The sequence below is a fragment of the Schistocerca gregaria genome, chromosome 8, assembly GCF_023897955.1.
Source record: "Schistocerca gregaria isolate iqSchGreg1 chromosome 8, iqSchGreg1.2, whole genome shotgun sequence".
Classification (NCBI taxonomy): Eukaryota; Metazoa; Arthropoda; class Insecta; order Orthoptera; family Acrididae; genus Schistocerca; species Schistocerca gregaria.
In genome coordinates, this window is record NC_064927.1 from 135,098,739 (window position 1) to 135,121,546 (window position 22,808).

At 45.9% G+C, this 22,808-nt stretch overlaps 1 protein-coding gene across 2 annotated transcripts in view; it reads left to right on the forward strand.

Moving 5' to 3' along the window:
- LOC126285325 (L-dopachrome tautomerase yellow-f2-like) overlaps positions 1-22,808 on the forward strand; it is a 497,699-nt gene that overhangs the window by 103,416 nt on the left and 371,475 nt on the right. The window contains exons 4-5 of one of the 2 annotated variants that reach the window (XM_049984628.1): positions 10,161-10,520; positions 21,826-22,066. The exons of the other annotated variant lie outside the window; for it this stretch is intronic. Coding sequence (XP_049840585.1) covers positions 10,161-10,520; positions 21,826-22,066 — 601 coding nt within the window. The remainder of the gene's footprint in view (positions 1-10,160; positions 10,521-21,825; positions 22,067-22,808) is intronic. 2 annotated transcript variants of the gene reach the window in all.

Here is a 22,808-nt window from a genome sequence, read left to right on the forward strand (position 1 = left end):
AACGAGGGTATAAGATGAACATCAACAAAAGCAAAACGAGGATAATGGAATGTAGTCGAATTAAGTCGAGTGATGTTGAGGGAATTAGAATAGGAAATGAGAGAATTAAAGTAGTAAAGGAGTTTTGCTATTTGGGGAGCAAAATAACTGATGATGGTCGAAGTAGAGAGGATATAAAATGTAGACTGGCAATGGCAAGGAAAGCGTTTCTTAAGAAGAGAAATTTGTTAACATCGAGTATTGATTTAAGTGTCAGGAAGTCGTTTCTGAAAGTATTTGTATGGAGCGTAGCCATATATGGAAGTTAGTTTGGACAAGAAGAGAATAGCAGCTTTCGAAATGTGGTGCTACAGAAGAATGCTGAAGATTAGATGGGTAGATCACATAACTAATGAGGAGGTATTGTATAGGATTGGGGAGAAGAGAAGTTTGTGACACAATTTAACTAGAAGAAGGGATCGGTTGGTAGGACATGTTCTGAGGCATCAAGGGATCATCAACTTAGTATTGGAGGGCAGCGTGGAGGGTAAAAATCGTAGAGGGAGATCAAGAGATGAATACGCTATACAGATTCAGAAGAATGTAGGTTGCAGTAGGTACTCGGAGATGAAGAGATGAAGAAGCTTGCACAAGATAGAGTAGCATGGAGAGCTGCATCAAACCAGTCTCAGGACTGAAGACCACAACAACAACAACAGCCACACTATTAATTTTTTAGTTACAGCTGACGCTAACTAGATTAATAGCAGTTGACGTGCAAGTTATGACAAGCAGTAGATGGCGATACATTTAGTGCAAGTGATTTATAAAATAATTTTTAGAACGTTCCACGACACTGGCAATCACCGAAAAACTACCGGGCACTTCAGTAAAAGCCCCATTAGGGCTGCCTGAAGCGACGTTCGCTGGTAATACCATACATTGAATCATTCATGTCATCATCAAATATACGATTTTCACCAGAAAATATACCACCTTTTGCTCTAAATAAGCTACATCCCTTCAATATGAGCAATTCTAGTGTAGCAGACTTCCTTAAAAGTGCAGAATTGTTTAAAACATTTTATGAATTGGATGATATTGCCGGAGAACTGGAACTATGGTACAATATGTGGAGGAAAAAGAATATAACTGAAGCTAAATTAAAGGACATGGAAGTCGTTGACCTGTTTAACGAGACCGATATTTTTTTCCCTTGCATGAAAAAAGCACTAAAAAGTTTGAGCACTATTCCATGCACAACAGCGACTGTGGAACGATCCTTCAGCACACTTCAAAAAGTGAAGACGTGGCCCAGAAGCACTATGGGAAAAGAAAGGCTCACAGGACTGTGCCTGATGAGCGTACACCGCAAATATGTGAAATAAAACTGCGAGATGTTACAGAAGAAAGTAATTGAGAAATTTGCGACAAATCCTAGAAGATTATTACTGAATTAAAAAGTTGTATTTTTAAACAATTGCATTCTTATATGTAAAATGTTTATTGAAAGCAGTTTTCCACTAATTTACTGTTTTATTTAATAAGAAATGCTGCATGTTTTCTTGGATTGTACAAGTGCACTCTTGTATTCAAAATGTTTATCAAAAGCAGTTTTTCACTGATTTACTGTTTTACTTAATAAGAAGTGCTGTATGTTGTCTCGAGTCCTTGTTTCCTGAGACTAGTATGACCTTCCCCCCCCCCCCCCCCCCATATTTCAGATTCTGGGTACGCCCTTGAGCACGCTCAGAAACGTGCTAGTATCTGGTATGTCTTCTCGTCATGATTTAAAGTATAAATACGTTTTGTATGAATGCGTGTTTTCGATTAAGCTTCAATTCACCGAAGGTTCTAAGCGGAATACCTTTTCTTTTCTTTATTGTTACTTCATTTCCCTCGTCTCATATGGGTCGGAAGTGGGAGGTCAACGGTACATCATCACCCTTATATCTTCAGCCAATGCTTTAAAAATTGTAAGGCGGTAGCATTTTTCCACCACACATTTAACATTATGTCAACTCATTTCAATTTATACACTACTGGCCATTAAAATTGGTACACCAAAAAGAAATGCAGATGATAAAAGGGTATTCATTGGACAAATATATTATACTATAACTGACATGTGATTACATTTTCACGCAATTTGGGTGCGTAGATCCTGAGAAATCAGTACCCAGAAGAACCAGCTATGGCCCTAATGACGGCCTTGATACGCCTGGGCATTGAGTCAGACAGAGCTTGGATGGCGTGTACTGATACAGCTGCCCATGCAGCTTCAACACGATACCACAGTTCATCAGGAATAGTGACTGGCGTATTGTAACGAGCCAGTTGCTCGTCCACCATTGACCAGACGTTTTCAATTGGTGAGAAATCTGGAGAATGTGCTGGCCAGGGCAGCAGTCAAATATTCTCTGTATCCAGAAAGGCCCGTACAGTACCTGCAACATGCGGTCGTGCATTATCCTCCTGAAATGTAGGTTTTCGCAGGGTCTCGAATGAAGGATAGAGCCACGGGTCGTAACACAGAAATGTAACGTCTACTGTTCAAAGTGCCGTCAATGCGAACAATAGGTGACCGAGACGTGTAACCAATGTCAGCCCATACCATCACGCCGGGCGATACGGCAGTATGGCGATGACGAATACACGCTTCCAATGTGCGTTCACTGCGATGTCGCCAAACACGGATGCGACCATCGTGATGCTGTAAACAGAATCTGGATTCATCCGAAAAAATGACGTTTTGCCTTTCGTGCACCCAGGTTCGTCGTTGAGTACACCATGGCAGGCGCTCCTGTCAGTGATGCAGCGTCAACGGTAACCGCAGCCATGGTCTCCGAGCTGATAGTCCATGCTGCTGCAAACGTCGTCGAACTGTTCGTGCAGATGGTTGTTGTCTTGCAAACGTCCTCATCTGTTGACTCAGGGACCAATACGTGGCTGCACGATCCATTACAGCCATGCGGATAAGATGCCTGTCATCTCGACTGCTAATGATACGAGGCCGTTGGGATCGAGCACGGCGTTCCGTATTACCCTCCTGAACCCACCGATTCCATATTCTGCTAACAGTCATTGGATCTCGACCAACGCGAGCAACAATGTCGCGATACGATAAACCGCAATCGCGATAGGCTACAATCCGACCTTTATCAAAGTCGGAAACGTGATAGTACGCATTTCTCCTCGTTACACGACGCATTACAACAACTTTTCAGCAGGCAACGCCGGTCAATTGCTGTTTGTTTATCAGAAATCGGTTGGAAATTTTGAAGGTGTCGCCACCGGCGGCAACCTTGTGTGAATGCTTTGAAAAGCTACTCATTTGCACATCACAGGATCTTCTGGCTTCGGTTAATTTTGGCGTCTGTAGCACGACATCTTCATGGTGTAGCAATTTTAATGGGCAGTAGTGTATTTATATTAGATCATTGATTATGATGCACAATCGGATTATTAATCATATCATTGACTGACACTGGGTAGCGCCAGCTGATAACTTTTTCCGTAGTACTAAATGCTGACAGAAACGGCGGTGTGGACATCACGTTCCTCAAAAGCCGCTATTTGCTGAAGAGACGTCAGGAGGAGAGCTGCGTTCTGCAGGAGCGGACGTTTACTGTTCTGAGAGAGAACAGAGCGAGGAGGCGGCTGACTACACCGCTACAGGCCGCAGAACCGCCGTAATCCACACAGTGATGGCAGAAGTTTGCATTCTACTGGGATAGCAAAAAAAATTCAGAATAACGATGGGGGTGAAATAAGGCAAAAAGACACCCTTTTTAGAGGAAAGGAATGCGTGGCGTCACCAACGATGGTCACAAGCTGACTTCCAAGGGCACACTTCCCTCTGGAAAACAGAGAAGCGTATCTGAGTGGCGGAGTGCTAAGGATGTAGGATGGCAAACGGAAACTTCCAGTAAATCTCCTGAAAGGAGTATGAACTTTAGACGATTAGCTGACAGATTCGTGATCCATGTAGTTGGAGGTAATGTTTTCGTAACAGCTGCTGGAATTCGTTGACTGAGCGCAAAAGTAGACGCCGCATGGCCAGGATGGAACGGGAATATGGCGCGGACACGCTTTCATGCGGAGATTGATCGAAGACACTTCCCTCCATGTCGGGTCAAATGGCTCTGAGCACTACGGGACTTAACATCTGAGGTCATCAGTCCCCTAGAACTTAAAACTACTTAAACCTAACTAACCTAAGGACATCACACACATCCATGCCCGAGGCAGGATTCGAACCTGCGACCGTAGCAGTCGCGCGGTTCCGCACTCAAGCGCCTAGAACCCCTCGGCCACCGAGACCGGCCTTCCCTCCAGGGATCGATATAGAGACTTCGCAGGAGAGACCCACAGCGCAGAATCTTGCAGTTCGATTTTGATTTTCGCCACAAGGAGCACGTGAAGTCGTTTTGCTGTGAACGGAATTATTCAGTTTATTCGATTGACGATTCTTTACTTCTCTGTGGAATATCACAGTGAAGTGCTTCTTTACAGGAGAATACTTGAATCGAATTTCTGTTTCTGGTTCGTGAACAAACAGAAATATTGACTAGCGTTCTATCTTGTACTGAGGCAATTTCAACGCTAGTAGTTTGTGGACAGCTTAGTGAGTTCACTGTGTAGGCAGAGAATTACACCTAGCTACATACGTCATCTGCACAGTGGCCAACGCTCCGACCAGAACGCCATCGGTGCAGTAAACTGCTGTCTGTGCTTCAGTAGGTGAGATGCAGACTTCGGTTCGGTGGATAGGGAAACACTCACAGTAAATGTGTTGAGTTCCATTTGCGTGGCTACTGAATTTTTTCTGAAAGTGGCAGTCAGAGTGTTCTGTTTGTCATCGCTAATCGACATTAGCCAACTCTGTTTCTGACTAATAAATTGGGAGGCGGTCTAAAGAAAGTCAAGCGTATGTTCTGACAATCTCAAAATTACATTTAGGTTAGTATCTGATATTCTGCACTCTATATGTTTTTTGAGAATAACTCATTTATGGTATCCAAGTTGTGATTCATTCTAGTAACATACCGACAGGAACTATTGGTTTGATCTGCTATACTGAAGGCAAATCACAATACTTGGTTTTATAGAAGTCTCTAGTTGAAGGGTCGTTTTAATCATTTGTAGCCTTGAGAATTCCTTTGAGGGGACAACATTAGACAGCCACTCGTAAACACGCTATATGTTACAAACACCACAGGGATTTACATACAATGTACCAGAGTTGTCCAGAAAGTAAGTTTCGATCGGTCGCGAAATGGAAACCACTGGGAAAATCGGGTAAAGCTTTGTACAGATGTGCTGGGCACTGTCTCTAGCATTCCCGTCGATCGTGTCGGGTCGCTCTTTTCAGTTTTGAGTGAACATTGAGCACCTAAAGAAGCGTAGGGAATAGCGTCTCCCGCCAAGTATGAGGGCTTGGTTAGAGGTTTCGCCTGTGCCATGCAACCTACATAACGCAATTGTCGAGCAGTTCCTTCTTCATGCCAATTCTCGGCAGGGCAATGAAGACGCTACTGCAGCGTTCCCGATGAGAAGTTTATAATCGCCCACAATACAGTCCGTAATTGCCCCCCCCCCCCCCCCCTGAGTCTCATCTCTGCTCATAAGGACCGCTGGCTATGAAGACAAAATTTTTCCACAGACAACGAGTTGCAAACCAGTGCAGATAACTGTCCGAAAGCACAGCCAGCTGCTTTCTATGACGAGGATACTGGAAAGTGGATACATTACTATCCCCAAAACGGGGTAGGAAAACCATTGGCATTCAAAACAGCTTTCAGCCGTTTCGGAATGGACAAATAAAGGCCCTGTATGGTTTTCAAGGGAACGTTATATCATTTGTCCTGAAAAATAGTGACAAGTTCAGGTGTCGATGACGGAAATAGATAGCTATCATGCAGCCTTCTCTCCAAAGTAGATCTGGTGACTGTGGTGCACAGTGGAGATGCGAAAATTCATCCTCGTGTTCCCAAAACGAGTCCCGCACAATGCGAACAATGTGAACAAGCAACCCGTCATCTTGGAACACAGACTCACCTCTGGGAGCAAACATTGTACCATTGAATGGACCTAATCAGGCAAAATTATCACGTAATCCCTGGCAGTAATGCCACCCTGCAGAGCAACCATGGGACCCATGGAATACCACGATGTGGCTGCCAAAATCATCACCGAACCACTGCCGTGTTTCACTCTTGGGATGCAGTCTGGACCAATAGCCGAAAACAATGTGCAGTAAGTTTCATCCGACAATATCACCTCTTTCATTGATCCCTCATTCCAGGTTTTATGGCTTCGGCACTACGTTTTATCGTTACGATCATTTACATCACTGATCGTTGTTTTGGAATTGCAGCTCGCCCTGCAGGTCCAAGATTATGGAGTTCCCTTCGTTCTGCAGTGACTTTTGCGGTTGTCGTTCTCTTATTTTTCGTCATAATCCTCTTCAATGACCGTCACGGCCTCTTTGTAACTTAGAGGATGATGTTTTTACACTTTCGCTGAGTGCGGTATAAATCTTTGGTACGGCGCCTCTTCGAAACCCCAACCACTGCAGATTATTTGGTTATGGATACATCCACCATACGGGCACAAACAATTTTCACATGTTCGAATGCACTGAGCTCCAAAATAATGGACTCACAACTACACAGAAAACTGTTCTGAACACGTCTTACACTTGCCAAGTGTGGAGGACATTGCACTGGTGCCGTTCAATGTCAAATACAATGGCGCAACCTAGAGGCTCGGCTAGCATCTGCATTCATGTTCAAGCATGCACTACGTCCACATACACAGGCCGACTACTGCCGAATAGGACTGCCCCGACACGTTCGCCTTTCTACGGGAGATTTTACGGTGGTCCAGTCCGTGGTCTTGTTAGGCTGTTTAGGTTTTTATGTTGCTAACATCACGTAGTGCTCTGTATGAAAATCACTGGCAGTGCTGTGTGCAAACTGTGTCTGATTGGCATTGTTCAAATATTCGCTATTGTAGTGTTGGGCAGTTGGATGTGAGCAGCGCGTAACTTTGCGCAGTTGGAGGTGAGCCGCCAGCAGTGCTGGAAGTGGGGAGTGAGATGGCACAATTTTGAGAACGGACGATCTTGTCGTGTGTACATAAGAAAGAGTAAATTTGTAATACTGGATTTTGGATTTAATGGACTACTATATATATGATGACTTTTGAACATTATTAAGGTAAATACACTCGTGGAAATTGAAATAAGAACACCGTGAATTCATTGTCCCAGGAAGGGGAAACTTTATTGACACATTCCTGGGGTCAGATACATCACATGTTCACACTGACAGAACCACAGGCACATAGACACAGGCAACAGAGCATGCACAATGTCGGCACTAGTACAGTGTATATCCACCTTTCGCAGCAATGCAGGCTGCTATTCTCCCATGGAGACGATCGTAGAGATGCTGGATGTAGTCCTGTGGAACGGCTTGCCATGCCATTTCCACCTGGCGCCTCAGTTGGACCAGCGTTCGTGCTGGACGTGCAGACCGCGTGAGACGACGCTTCATCCAGTCACAAACATGCTCAATGGGGGACAGATCCGGAGATCTTGCTGGCCAGGGTAGTTGACTTATACCTTCTAGAGCACGTTGGGTGGCACGGGATGCATGCGGACGTGCATTGTCCTGTTGGAACAGCAAGTTCCCTTGTCGGTCTATGAATGGTAGAACGATGGGTTCAATGACGGTTTGGATGTACCGTGCACTATTCAGTGTCCCCTCGAAGATCACCAGAGGTGTACGGCCAGTGTAGGAGATCGCTCCCCACACCATGATGCCGGGTGTTGGCCCTCTGTGCCTCGGTCGTATGCAGTCCTGATTGTGGCGCCCACCTGCACGGCGCCAAACACGCATACCACCATCATTGGCACCAAGGCAGAAGCGACTCTCATCGCTGAAGACGACACGTCTCCATTCGTCCCTCCATTCACGCCTGTCGCGACACCACTGGAGGCTGGCTGCACGATGTTGGGGCGTGAGCGGAAGACGGCCTAACGGTATGCGGGACCGTAGCCCAGCTTCATAGAGACGGTTGCGAATGGTCCTCGCCGATACCCCAGAAGCAACAGTGTCCCTAATTTGCTGGGAAGTGGCGGTGCGGTCCCCTACGGCACTGCGTAGGATCCTACGGTCTTGGCGTGCATCCGTGCGTCGCTGCGGTCCGGTCCCAGGTCGACGGGCACGTGCACCTTCCGCCGACCACTGGCGACAACATCGATGTACTGTGGAGACCTCCCGCCCCACGTGTTGAGCAATTCGGCGGTACGTCCACCCGGCCTCCCACATGCCCACTATATGCCCTCGCTCAAAGTCCGTCAACTGCACATACGGTTCACGTCCACGCTGTCGCGGCATGCTACCAGTGTTAAAGACTGCGATGGAGCTCCGTATGCCACGGCAAACTGGCTGACACTGGCGGCGGCGGTGCACAAATGCTGCGCAGCTAGCGCCATTCGACGGCCAACACCGCGGTTCCTGGTGTGTCCGCTGTGCCGTGCGTGTGATCATTGCTTGTACAGCCCTCTCGCAGTGTCCGGAGCAAGTATGGTGGGTCTGACACACCGGTGTCAATGTGTTCTTATCTCCATTTCCAGGAGTGTACATTGTTTGTTCTCTGTCAAAATCTTTCATTTGCTAACTATGCCCATCAGTAGTTAGTGCCTTCAGTAGTTAGAATCCTTTACTTAGCTGGCAGTATTGGAGCTCGCTGTATTGCAGTAGTTCGAGTAACGAAGATTTTTGTGAGGTAAGTGATTCATGAAAGATATAGGTTATTGTTAGTCAAGGTCATTCTTTTGTAGGTATTATTGAAAGTCAGATTGCGTTGCGCTAAAAATATTGTGTCAGTTTAGTGATGATCAGAATAACTAAACAGGGAAATGTCCGAGTACGTTCAGTTTTTCTCAGCTGTTTGAGAATCAAATAGCGTAAGGGGTTTACCAGCTTAGTCATTCATAAATTTTTCTAACAAGGGAACCTCCCCATAGCGCTCCTGTCATATTTAGTTATAAGTTGGCACAGTGGACAGGCCTTGAAAAACTGAACACAGAACAATCGAGAAAACAGGAAGAAGTGGTGTGGAACTATGAAAAAAATAAGCAAAATATACAAACTGAGTAGTCCATGCGTAACATAGGCAACATCAAGGATAGTCTGAGCTCAGGAGCGCCGTGGTCCCGTGGTTAGCGTGAGCAGCTGCGGAACGAGATGTCCTTGGATCACGTCTTCTCTTGAGTGAAACGTTTAGTTTTTCGTTTTCAGACAACTATTTTCTGTCCATTTCCGCTATATGTTTGCTGGATTCATATTACCCACGGAATACATCTCACGTATTTAATGCTCTCTCGTCCAAAGTCTCGAACAGTCAACTGCCAGCCAGGGAGCCTCGTTAGCAGGAATACTCTCTCTTCCGTGCGCTGTAGTCAACTGATGTCGCGTGTTTCGATGTTTGTTTAGGTGTAGCGTCCCCAAACTCGGGCGCAGTTACCTCGCATCGGACGGACGGACGGACGGATAATAATTGTCTGAAAATAAAAAATTAAACTTTTCGCTCGAGAGAAGACTTGAACCAAGCACCTCTCGTTCCGCAGCTACTCATGCTAACCATGGAACCACGGCGCTCCTGAGCCCAGACTATCCTCGATGTTGCCTATCTTGCGCATGGACTACTCAGTTTGTATATTTTGCTTATTTTTTTCATAGTTTCACATAACTTCTTCCTATTTCCTCGACTGATCTGTGTTCAGTTTTTCAAGGCCTATCCACTGCGCCAATTTATAGCTAAATCTGAGGAGAGTGCGATGTGGAGGTTCCCTTGCAAGGAGAGGTTTCAGTCTGCGTGCGTCAGTTTGCGGGCAGTTCTCTACCCGCTTGCCCTCATCACTGCCTGCTACCACAAACTCCGTCAGTCCACAGAAAGTCAGACGGTCGGCGACCCCCTCAGCGGTGGGTAGAGGTCGGGGGTGGGGGAGGGGGGAGGGGGGACGTGTTCGGCCGACCAGTCGGGATGTGAATGGGCGGCTATTTCTCACGGTTTTTTCGTATTTATGTCCAATTCATATGTAACAACGTTCACTGTTTTTCTAGTTCGACTGAGAACGACCTTAAGACAGGTGCCTGTGCCCACAGGTACTACCTGCGGAGAGACGACTTCGACGCGACGTCGTTCTTCGCCGGTATCGCGGTGGACGTTGAGGCGGGCCACTGCGGCGAGGCGTTCGCCTACCTGCCGGACCTGGGCTCCTCCGCGTTGGTCGTCTTCAGCCTGTCCGACCGCAGCTCGCGCCGCCTGCGCCACAACTTCTTCCGCATGGACCCGCTGTACGGCGACTTCGACATTGCGGGATTCAACTACCAGCTCTCCGATGGCATCTTCTCAGTGGCGCTTTCGGCGCCCGACCCCGAGGACGACGGCTACCGCACCGCCTTCTTCCACGCTCTCTGCTCTTCCAGAGAATTTGCCGTCTCGTCTCGATGGCTCAGGAACAGGTAAGTCCCAGCGCAACTACTTAAAAATTGTGTACTCTGTCCGCTGCGGAGAAGACTGCGCAAAACAGGAATGCGGCAGCGAGATGGGTATGCAATGTAACTGTTGTGGTTGGCAGGAGAGCCAACCGTGTTTTTCTAAAGGAGGCCGAAATGCACGCGTTTTAGCTCACGCAGACTGCCTTGAGGTCTGGAACATGACAAGGGAGTTAGAATTGAGAAAAACGGACGTAGCTGTGGAATACTTAACTTTAATCCATTCATGGAGAACGTCGCTCTTTATGGTACATGATTCACGATATCAATAGTATGAATACTGGCGCATTGCTAGGTCGTAGCAAATAACGTAGCTGAAGGCTATGCTAACTATCGTCTCGGCAAATGAGAGCGTAGAAGTCAGTGAACCATCGCTAGCAAAGTCGACTGTACAACTGTGGCGAGTGCTAAGAAGTCTCTTTAGACCTGCCGTGTGGCGGCGCTCGGTCTGCAATCACTGATAGTGGCGACACGCGGGTCCGACGTGTACTACCGGACCGCGGCCGAGTTAAAGGCTACCACCTAGCAAGTATGGTGTCTGGCTGTGACACCACAGTAACATGATATAAAGCAGAAAAGCAACGGCTTGACTACAGAACTATTATGTTGCGTCCAACGTATTTCGCGTAAGGACCGCGAAGATAAGATACGACAAATCAGGGCTCGTGCGGAGACATATAGACTAGGGCTTGCCAACCTGTGGTCCGCGGACCCCTTAGGGGTCCTCCGGCTCTTTCGAGGGGGTCCGCGGCCACCTTTAGCCTAATCGTATACACCGAGCGAGGTGGCGCAGTTGTTAGACACTGGACTCGCATTCGGGAGGAAGACGGTTCAATCCCGCGTCCGGCCATCCTGATTTAGGTTTTCCGTGATTTCCCTAAATCACTCCTGGCAAATGGCGGGATGGTTCCTCTGAAAGGGCACGGCCGACTTCCTTCCCCATCCTTTCCTAATCCGATGAGACCGATGACCACGCTGTCTGGTCTCCTTCCCCAAACAACCCAACCAACCAACTAATCGTGTAAAATAATGAGTAAAGTTATTGAATAAAAATGGGAAAATCAAATTCATCACTATTCTTTTCCGTGTGAAAAACATGTGTACTTTTACTTCAGGTCGTATCCACAAGCAGCCTTTGCGGTGCCTAACTGAGATCGCATACACCGTTTAGTACCGGAGAGTGCGGCTTCTCTGATTGACTGTTTCGCTACAATACAGGGGTCGTTTGTGCTCACGGCGCTAGATGCGTTGAAACTTTTTACGCATGCGTGGAGCGAGCTTTGTCGACCAATCACAGCGCTCGTTGGCACATATGCGGCCCCAGGCATCATTAAATGTTAAACTTGCTTTGTCAGTGCACTATCTATATCATAAGTCGATTTTTGACCAGTTTATTACTTCTAACATGGATCGGAGACTGAAGTCAGGATCATTGAAGAAGGGTGCAGTTTCTCCATCGCCTTCACAACAAGGGAAGTTTCCAGTTGAAATGAATGAGGAGGGAGGACGACCAAATGAAGACTTTACATACATTTGAACATTTTTCTTCGGATTTCACGAAACTCCCCCCCCCCCCCCCCTTACACACACACACACACACGACTGTTACGAAATATGCATGCTCCTTACACAACAGTAGCCAAATAGTGGCAGTGAACAGACCATAAGTGGCAGCTTGTCAACAGCGACCAGTTTGGACGTGACGTTGATTGCTCTTGGAGGAAGACAGCTCCATCGTGTGAAATTTCCATTACCAAGTAATTTTAATCAGGCTATAGTGTTTTGAACAAAGTGAGTAAATCCACTAGTAAGTGTCTGGATACAGTGGGAATTCAAATTGGATCGTTAAATTCAAGTTGTTTTCATTCATCTCTGAACCAAAGACTATTGATACTTCGGGGAGGGGGGGGGGGGGGGGGTTCAAATGGCTCTGAGCACTATGGGACTCAACTGCTGTGGTCATCAGTCCCCTAGAACTTTTTTTTTTTGTCATGAGTCTACTGACTGGTTTGATGCGGCCCGCCACGAATTCCTTTCCTGTGCTAACCTCTTCATCTCAGAGTAGCACTTGCAACCTACGTCCTCAATTATTTGCTTGACGTATTCCAATCTCTGTCTTCCTCTACGGTTTTTGCCCTCTACAGCTCCCTCCAGTACCATGGAAGTCATTCCCTCATGTCTTAGCAGATGTCCTATCATCCTGTCCCTTCTCCTTATCAGTGTTTTCCACATATTACTTTCCTCTCCGATTCTGCGTAGAACCTCCTCATTCCTTACCTTATCAGTCCACCTAATTTTCAACATTCGTCTATAGCACCACATCTCGAATGCTTCGATTCTCTTCTGTTCCGGTTTTCCCACAGTCCATGTTTCACTACCATACAATGCTGTACTCCAGACGTACATCCTCAGAAATTTCTTCCTCAAATTAAGGCCGGTATTTGATATTAGTAGACTTCTCTTGGCCAGAAATGCCTTTTTTGCCATACCGAGTCGGCTTTTGATGTCCTCCTTGCTCCGTCCGTCATTCGTTATTTTACAGCCTAGGTAGCAGAATTCCTTAACATCATTGACTTCGTGACCATCAATCCTGATGTTAAGTTTCTCACTGTTCTCATTTCTACTACTTCTCATTACCTTCGTCTTTGCCTATAACTTAGAACTACTTAAACCTAACTAACCTAAGGACATTACACACATCCATGCCCGTGGATGCAGTCGCACGGTTCGGACTGCGCGCCTAGAACCGCGAGACCACCGCGGCCGGCTCCGGAGGGGGGGGGGGGGGGGGGGGGTTTGGAGGGGGGGATGTCATTGGGAACATGGCACTTGCATTAAGAAGCTTTCAGTTCCGATGGATTTCGCTCTGAAATTTAAAGTTACTGTGTTCTTGACTGACTAGGGGTCCGCCATGGATTTTCGACTGAAGAGAGGGTCCGCCAGCTGAAAAGATTGGGAAGCCCTGATATAGACAGTTGTTTTTCCATCGTTCTATTTGCGAGAGGAACAGGATAGATAATGACTAATAGCCATAAGGTGGCTTGCGGAGTATTAATGTAGATGTAGATACAGAATATTAAAAATGAAACATTCACAAGTGTTATGGCTACCGTTCATCAGAAAATGCTTGTGTCCTACCAAATCAATCCGACGCCTGTCGCAAGAGACCGGCAGATCACGTCGATCATGTAGAATACTCTACCTGGACCTTGAAACGCACTCCTACTGAGTTTCTGGTGTTCATGCGTTACGACCAGCAGATGCTGCTCGGCGCCTCCAGTTTTCTCAGTTGCTGTTCACTGAGATAACAATGAAGGGCTGGACAGGTATCTGTTCTTTACATCTGATGAAACCTAGTTACACCTGAGTGGTTATGTCATCTCACCGAATCACAGGTTCTGGGCAGCGGAGAATCCGCAAAACCTCCACGAAACACCACTATATGATGAGAAGCTTAGGGTTTGGTGTGCAGTGTCTGCAAGCAGCATTATTGGTCTCATCTTCTTCCATCGGACACTGGCTTCGGCGCTTTACGTTGACAGTATTTTGAAACTATTTGTGGCAGCATTAACGGAGGAGAAAAAACCTACAATTACCTCCACTACAATGGAGCAACTGCCTATGCAGCCGGGCGAACCTTGCACCACATTTATACAATTTCCACGCTAAAGTTGATAACAGGGGACAGTCAGATTGCAGCCCTAGCTGGCCACCCAGGCCACCTGATCTGTCAGTGTGCGGTTACTTTGTGTGGGGATCCCTCGAGTCTTAGGTGTATCGCAACAACCCCCACAGTCTACAAGAACTGCAACAGAACATTTCGGATCAGACTGCAGCAATTCCAACAGTCCAACTTCGACACCCCTTCAGCAGCTTGCTGACCAGGGCCCAGAACTGCTAAGAGATGAATGGTGGTCATTTTCTACATCTTCTATAGTCAGGTTAGTAGTTTATTTCACTTCCTCTATGTTTCTTTGTACCCTGAAACTCTGATCTCTGGGCCAGTTTTATTTATCCCATTCTGTATAGAGAGAATGGTAGCGGTCCTATTACACTTCCTTGGGGCTCTACTGACGATACCCTTGTCGCTGATGAATACTCGCCGTCAATGACAACATACTGGGTTCTATAACTTAAGAAGTCTTGGAGCCACTCACATATCCGTGAACCTATTCTATATGCTCTTATCTTCATTAACAGCCTGCAGTGGGGCACTGTGTCAAACGCTTTCCTGAAATATGCAATCTGTCTGTTGTCCTTCATCCGTATTTCGCAATACATCATGTGAGTGTGGGGCAAGCTGAGTTTCTTACGAGCGGTGCTTTCTAAAACTATGCTGATTCTTGGACATAAGCTTCTCAGCCTCAAGAAAATTTATCACATACGAATTGAAAATATATTCAAGGATTATGCCGTAAACAGATGTTAGAATCGTTGGCCTGTAGTTCTCCGAGTCCGTTCATTTGCCCTTCTTATGCACAGGAATCACCTGCGCTTTTTTCCAGTCACTTGCGACTTTGAGCTGGGCAAGACATTTGCAAGCTAAGTAAGGGGCCAGTGCCGTAGATAATTCTTGGGAAAGCCGGACCTGGTGACATATTTGTTTTCAACTCCTTGTGTTGTTCCTTTACGCCAGGAATGCTTATTGTTATGTCGTCCATACGAGCGTCTGTTCGATGGTCAAATGACGGTATGTTTGTATGATTCTCATGCGTAAACAAATTCTTAAACATGAAATTTAAAACTTGCGCTTTCGTTTAGCTTTCTGCAACTGCCATACCAGTCTGGTCAAAAAGTACCTGGATGGAAGCCTTAGGCCCACTTAGCGGTTTTACATAGGACCACAACTTTCTCGGGTTCTCTAGCAGATCTTTTTCTAAGGCGTGACGGTGGTAGCAGTTGTATGCTTCGCGCATTCACTTTTTCAAAGACGCACGCATCTTTGCTTATCGTCATTTGCGCTTTCTGTTTTGAACCGAAAGTGCAACAGCTTCTGCTTCGTCAGCATTTTCCGAATATCGTTATTCAACCGTGGTGGGTCCTTTACGTCCATCCATTTACTAGGCATATAATTCTCCAGACCACGATCGGCAATGCGCTTTAACTTTGCCCATAATTTTTCTACGTGCTTCTTGCTGGAACCAAGTGATCTCAATTCACTGTCTACGTCAGATGCTAACAACTGCTTATCTGCTCTTTCTAGCAGAAACTCTCCTAGCCTCCACAACACATTTATTAAGTTTCATAGCCGTAGTTGCTATAATTACATTATGATCACTAATCCCCATTTCCATATTGGCATTGCCGGTAGCGATGGTCTCGCGGTTCTAGGCGCGCAGTCCGGAACCGTGCGACTGCTACGGTCGCAGGTTCGAATCCTGCCTCGGGCATGGATGTTTGTGATGTCCTTAGGTTAGTTAGGTTTAAGTAGTTCTAAGTTCTAGGGGACTAATGACCACAGCACTTGAGTCCCATAGTGATCAGAGCCATTTGAACTATATTAGCGTTGTCTATATGGTCCAACCTATTTGTAGCTACGAAGTTTATTTCCATTGCGTGTGGGCTGCCGAACTAGATGCTCAAGACAAATTTCAGAAAACGTATTCGCATGACGGTCTGTCTGTAACCGTGCAAAGAATCCAAAGACATTTCAGTCTATACGCGGTAGGCTAAAGTCGCCTACAACTAGTAATGAATGATCTGGGTATTTATGCGCTACTGACCATAGACATTCTTTGAATGACTCGATATCTGCCACAGCAGAATCGGTTGGCCGGTAGAAACATTCAACAGTTAGCTTGGTTTCAACTAGAGCTGTTATAAGCGACCAGATAACTTCACTGTCACACTCAACTTCAAATGCAATGAACGTTCCCCTGCATATAGCCTCTAATCTGTCTTTCCAGTATACATTCCATGACTCGCTAAATGTCTCATAATTTTCCATTTGGGTTTCATCCAGTTCTCGATCCCCAGAATAATTTGAGTGCGAGAACATTCCTGCGGGACAGTGAATTCGGGAGCTTTCTTGCGAATACTACGACAATTTTGAGAATCGAAGTGTCACTACTCTGAATGCTGTGTGACTTCCCTTGCTGAGTTTTGATTGGCGAGCGTTCATCTGAGTGCCTCAGACTACTGCCTAGCCTTAAAAAAATCCACGTGCACTCCACAAGAACTCTTCTAACCGAGTAGCTGCTTCCTTCTTGTAGCGCACCCTGACCTATCAAACACTCAACCGACAAAGCAGGCCTAGAATCTGCAGCCAAGACTATCAGAGAGCCCACAAATCCTTTGATTAAGAGCCTCCACTCGGCTCTAAATCAAAGGACCCCGATCAACTGTGGCAACAACGCTGCGAATTGCGAGCTCATCCTGTACCCCATGCTTGAGGCCAGCAGCCCTCACAATATCCACCAGCCGCTCTTATGAACTGTGAACGGCCTCAGAGCCCATGCGACAAACGTTGTTAGTTTTGACAAGAGCCACAACTTCAGATGACTGCACAATGCACGCTCGATAGCAGCTGACAAGACCGCCTCCACATCTCGAGGTCCAACCTGGCAAGCATACCGAGTGCACGTTGGCTGTCGTCTCAGTACTGACCACTATCTGCCTAACGGCTCCACAGTGCACATGACGTTGGAGCTACCGATAATTAGCAAACCTTCCCGCCTCCCTACACCATCCCAGTGTGCATGTTCGCACCCTTGTGAAGGAGCGGACATCTGCCCACTCACAGGGTGAATGGACAATGCCAGACGGCCAGTGTCCACACTGGTCCTCTGCCTCGAGCAACGCGAACGCGTTACCACCCGCCACTTACTCTGCAGTGAGGACGGATTCACAGCGTCGGGTAGACTAGGAGATACCTGAGGTGTCCTATGCGACGCACCAGATTCTCTATCACCGTTACAACCCTGGGCAGCAGCCTGAAGGAGACTGATTGTAGCCAGAAATGCATTCAGCTGCTTGCGAACTGTGGACAGCTCCTCCTGCGTCCGCACATAGTATGCACACATTCCACCCACCCTAGCAAGACTAACTGAAAAAGTAAACTGTAACGGCAAACACAATCCTTGATATGAAACTTACTAACCTCCTCATGTGCTACCAATGGACGCTGTTGCGTTGATAAGCCATGTATCTGGTTATTAAGAAGAAATGAAATCTGCGCTACAGACTTCCTGAGTTCACACTATCACTTTGCGAGCTTACGTCTCTTCAAGGGAAACAAGTACTAAATTTAATATATTACGAGGACAAGACAGGAAAAGATAAACACGTAACTTGCCGCTCAGCAGATGTGTATCAGCGTAGAGCTGGAGACTCACTGACTGGGCGTGTTCCTAACTTTACACGCGTACTTCCCCATCAACACAGACAATCACAGCAAGATTCGTTGCATATCGTACAGCAGCATCCCGGTTTCTGATCTATGGCACGATCACCATGAAAGGACTTAGTAGTTTCTGCAAAATGGTGACAATCCGATCGAAATTTGAGGAGTTCCTCCTCCTTCAAAGATGCACCTCGATACAGAAAATGTCCTCGATTGCGTCGGTTGGCTTCTAGGCAGTATGGGAAACCTCTGAGAAACGAAGGAATTATGTGCGTTCTATGTACAGCAGTTGGCAAATCTAATTTTTGGCGACGGTGGCTTACTAAGTACCGGTCACTCTGAGGTCATGAAACTCTGTCAAGTGACCTGTTCTGCCACATTCTCCTTGTTCGGACATTTGCGGTGGCACATTGGGAAGATACCAACGGTTATCAAATGTGGCTTCTTATAATTTGGACAGTGACACGTAATGATGCACCCGGTAAAGCTCCTCCATTTTAACAAGTCTCAAGCAATTGTTTCGGTAGGAGCGTTGCAGCAGCCTGCAGGATGCTGCAAGCCATCTTCGATATCACCGCATAGTTAAAAGAGACCACCCTTTAGTAAAAAGAGAACCACCCTGCCACCCCCCGTCTCTCACTTTCTCACTTCAAGTGCTCAAAGATGCAATAATCCTCCTAGTTTATCTAGAAAACTTTCCTTCAACAGTATCTGCAGTGTAAAGGTTAACTTTGGCTTCTAGAGTGAAGGTATGTTGTCCGGTACTCTGTAATCACTACTCATTTATTAATTTACTAGAAAATTCTTATTTCCCTTTAAATGTCAGTGTTTTACTTCTGGTTGTCTGCAGTGAAGTTTTAGCTGCAACCATCTTTCGTGAATGCTGTTGTCGGCATTGTGAAAGTGCATGGTTTTCATACATCAATATTTCAACGACAACTTTTTTTGTGCCTTGTAGTCTCTGTCAACTTCCTCAGTTTGTTAACTAATCAGTTAAGAAACCGTTGCAAGTAGGGACTTCAGCAGTCATATGCGGGCAGGATTGAGACCAGAAATTTTGTATAATTGATTTTCCCACTGACAGCGCACAAAGTGGAGATTCTCTCTTCCCCTCATGTAAACGGACTAGCTCCCTGTCAAACAAACAGTTGCAAAATGAATCAGTTTTCTGACCAGGTTCTTCTTGATCATGGTGGTACCGACACGACCAATGAAAGAAAAAGTAGGCTGCAATGTGAAATACGACTACAGAATATCATAACAAAATAGCAGCATTTTCACAGTAACACGCATGTGAAAACGATATGTAAAAAAAAAAATGAGCGCGAGATTACAAAAAAAGGAAGTCGCTTAGTACGGGAAAGGACAGTGGAATTAATGAGATACCCGTCAGACTGTATGATGGGACGAGTATACTGCAAATATGGAAGAGGACTAACGTGTAATTTGAGATGAGGAAATCATTTCCCAATCTCTGGATAGGAAGTTATTAGCGAAAATGAGGAAAAAAATCTTTAATTTACAGTTGACCGGCTAATGATGATAAAAATCCAAGTAGTCACGTTTTTTTAACAATTTGAATTTTCTGTAGTGAGAGCTACATTCAAAGCAGTTGTTCAAAGTAGCATCATCCAACTTCTGTGCAACCGTAGCAAAAAATCCTGTCATATCCGTCTGAACATATCATGCAATAGTCGATGGATGTTGCGAATTACTGGTAGCAATTTTTTGCCTGGTGTTCCGTACACGTAGCTTTTCGTATGACCTGACAAGTAGAAATTAAGATGAGTCAGATCCAGAAACGAACTAAGAACGAATAAACCATCCAGATATTCGGGCTAAGTGCTTGAGGGAAGCTACGTCAACGGCACAGACCTCACTGACATAGTAGTCCGTGTTGTGATCGCAGTTGGCTCTTAACGCACATAGGCGTCCACAAATGAAGACAATAAGGGGCACATAGCATGCCCCCGACCATCCCCAGGAATGTGTAGTATACATTGTTTTTATTAGTTACAGAATCTTCATATACTTTCAGAAGTGATTTCCCCCTCCAATTTCTGTGGGCCCTATGGTAATGCACCGGAACAGAACGCGAATTTTGTAAATTCTGCTGACGTTTTTCTTCAGTATCGCCACAAAGTGTACGTCGAGGCGTCAGATCTTGATCAAACACTGTTCACTGAACCGGATAGCTACTGTGTCTCGGATATTCAGGCTCAGTCAGACTATTAAGTAATGAGTGCTATTGACCGAGGATCTCAAATTGGTTCCATATTTCTAGATTTCCTACAGGCTTTTCATACCGTCCCTCACAAGTGGCACAGTTCGTTGTAATTGACAGAAAGTCATGGAGTAAAACACAAGAAATATTTGGCGTTCTCTAAGAAAGTGTTACAGCCCCTCTGCTGTTCCTAATCTATATAAATGATTTAGGCGACAATATGAGCAGCCATATTAGGTTGTCGTCAGGTGGTTCTGCCATTTAACGTCTAGTGAAGTCACCAGAGGATCAAAACCAATTACAAAATGATTTAAGCTAGGTATGTGTATGATGCGAAAAGCGGCAATTGGCCCTGGATAATGAAAAGTGTGAGTACTAAAAGGAATTTGTTTAATTTCGGTTACATGATTAATCACAAAAATCTAAAGCTTGCCAATTCAGCTAAGATGCAACAAGTCTACGAAAGAGACTGCCTACAATACGCTTGTCCGTCTTCTGCTAGAGTACTGCTGCGCGATATAGGATCATTACCAGATAGGACTGACGGAGGACATCGGAAAAGTTCAAACAAGGCCAACTCGTTTACTATTATTGCGAAATAGGGAAGTGAGTTTAGCGGATATGATCGCGAATTAGGTTAAAAGTTATTAAAACAAAGGCGGTTTGCGTTGCAACAAGATATTTTCAGGACTTTTGTCTCCTGCGCTCTCCTAGAAAGTGAAATTATGTTGTCGGAATCTGCCTACATAGGGAGAAATGATCGTTTTAGTAAAATAAGGGAAATCAGATCTTGCACGGAAAGATCTGAGAGTTTTTCCTAGGCGCTGTTCGAGTGTGGAGAGGTGGAGAAAGAGAGTGAAAGTGGTTCGATGAATGCTCTGCCGGGCACTTAAGTGTGGATTGCAGAGTGGTCACAACGAACTCTCTGCCAGGCATTTACGTGTGAGTTGCAGAGTGGTCACAATGAATGCTCTGCGAGGCGCTTATGCTGAGTTGCAGAGTGGTCACAATGAACGCTCCGCCAGGTGCTTACGTGTGAGTTGCAGAGTGGTCACAATGAACTCTTTGACAGGCATTTACGTGTGAGTTGTAGTGTGGTCATGCGGATGCAGATGTAGATTGCACGGTGACTGAACTGTCAACCTCCCACATATGAGTCCAGCGCCTTGGCACTGTACAACTTCGCTCAGTACATATACAAACCATCCATGAAGCATGATCTCCACTTCTAAGGATCTTCAAGTCAAACGTCGACACAGGTTTTCACGTGAAGAGTGACCTGGAACTCCATCGTAGTCGACCTACTTTTTACATGAAGAACAAGCGCCAAATCTCTTTCAATGCACATGGTCCATAGCTCGTGGTCTAGTGGCTAGCGTTGCTCCCTCTGGGTCACTGGGTCCCAGATTCGATTCCCGGCCGCGTTGGAGATTTTTCTCTACCCGGGGACAGGGCGTTTGTGTTGCCCTCATCATTTCATGATCATCCTCATCATTCGTGACAGTCGCTAGATTGGACTGTGAAACAAATTGGACTGTGAATAAATTCGGGCTTTGTACGGACGCTGATGACCCCGTAGTTGAGCGCCCCACAAACCAAACATCATCATCAATACACATGTTTTCTCCATTTAAAGAACTTAGCCATTACTGTACTGTCCATTTTGAGGCTTTCCACATGTTGAGGCACACCGTTTGTGTTGGCAGCACTGCCGCTGGCAGCACCTCGTGGTTCCGGTCGTTCCAGCCGGTGGGCAGCCGCGGGGACCGCGGCCAGTCCACAGGCAGCTTCCTGGACGAGAGGACAGGCGTGCTCTTCATGATGGAGGTGCTCAACCACCGCGTCACCTGCTGGAACTCACGATCCGGGCTCCCCATGGACGCAGAAACCATAGGTGTCGTCGCCGAGGACGACGGTACCTCATTCATCTATCCCAGTGACGTTAAGGTACTTCTACAACTACGCTTCAATTTATCCTCCAGAAATCACTCTACGGTACAGTTCCACATAAGCTCACAAAAAAATATGTCACCTCCTCAAAAGTGCACTGTTTACTTTGGAGCGCTGTCTAAGGCTTTGCAGTTATTTGGGCAGAGGCTAATGATGTTTGCCAACATGACAAAACAAAAATGTGATTATTGTTGGAGTACCACATAGTCATGACTTGGCTAAATGGTCGTGTAAATCAAGAAATCCACTCAACAAACATAAAACTAAAAAAGTTTTGAAATGCTCCCACGATGCAAGTTTTATTAATACATATTGACTATGCGTGAACTGGCAAAGAACGAAAGGCCACAGGGATTCATGAGTCATTGAAATCGAACAGGAAAGCTTACAAAATGTCTGTAGAACTTAAGTAGATACAAAGTCATTGAAAACTGTTACAGGCACAACTCCCACATGAAGAACGTTGTAATCTTTAAAAGCAAATTGTATATCTGTATATTATACAATTACTCAATAAAAACCATACTCAAGGGATCAATGCAAAAGTTAGAAGAAGTACCGAATGAAAATAATCCAGCAACAGAGAAGAAGACATCCTATAAGGAGACAAAAGAAGTTGTAGAAAGAAGAACAGGAACACAAGTTCAGGCGGTGGGAATCTCAACAGGCTGTATATGACAGTCAACCCGCAAAAACAAACCACTACCAAAGGGCCAGGATTGTTGGTGGGATCAGAGGT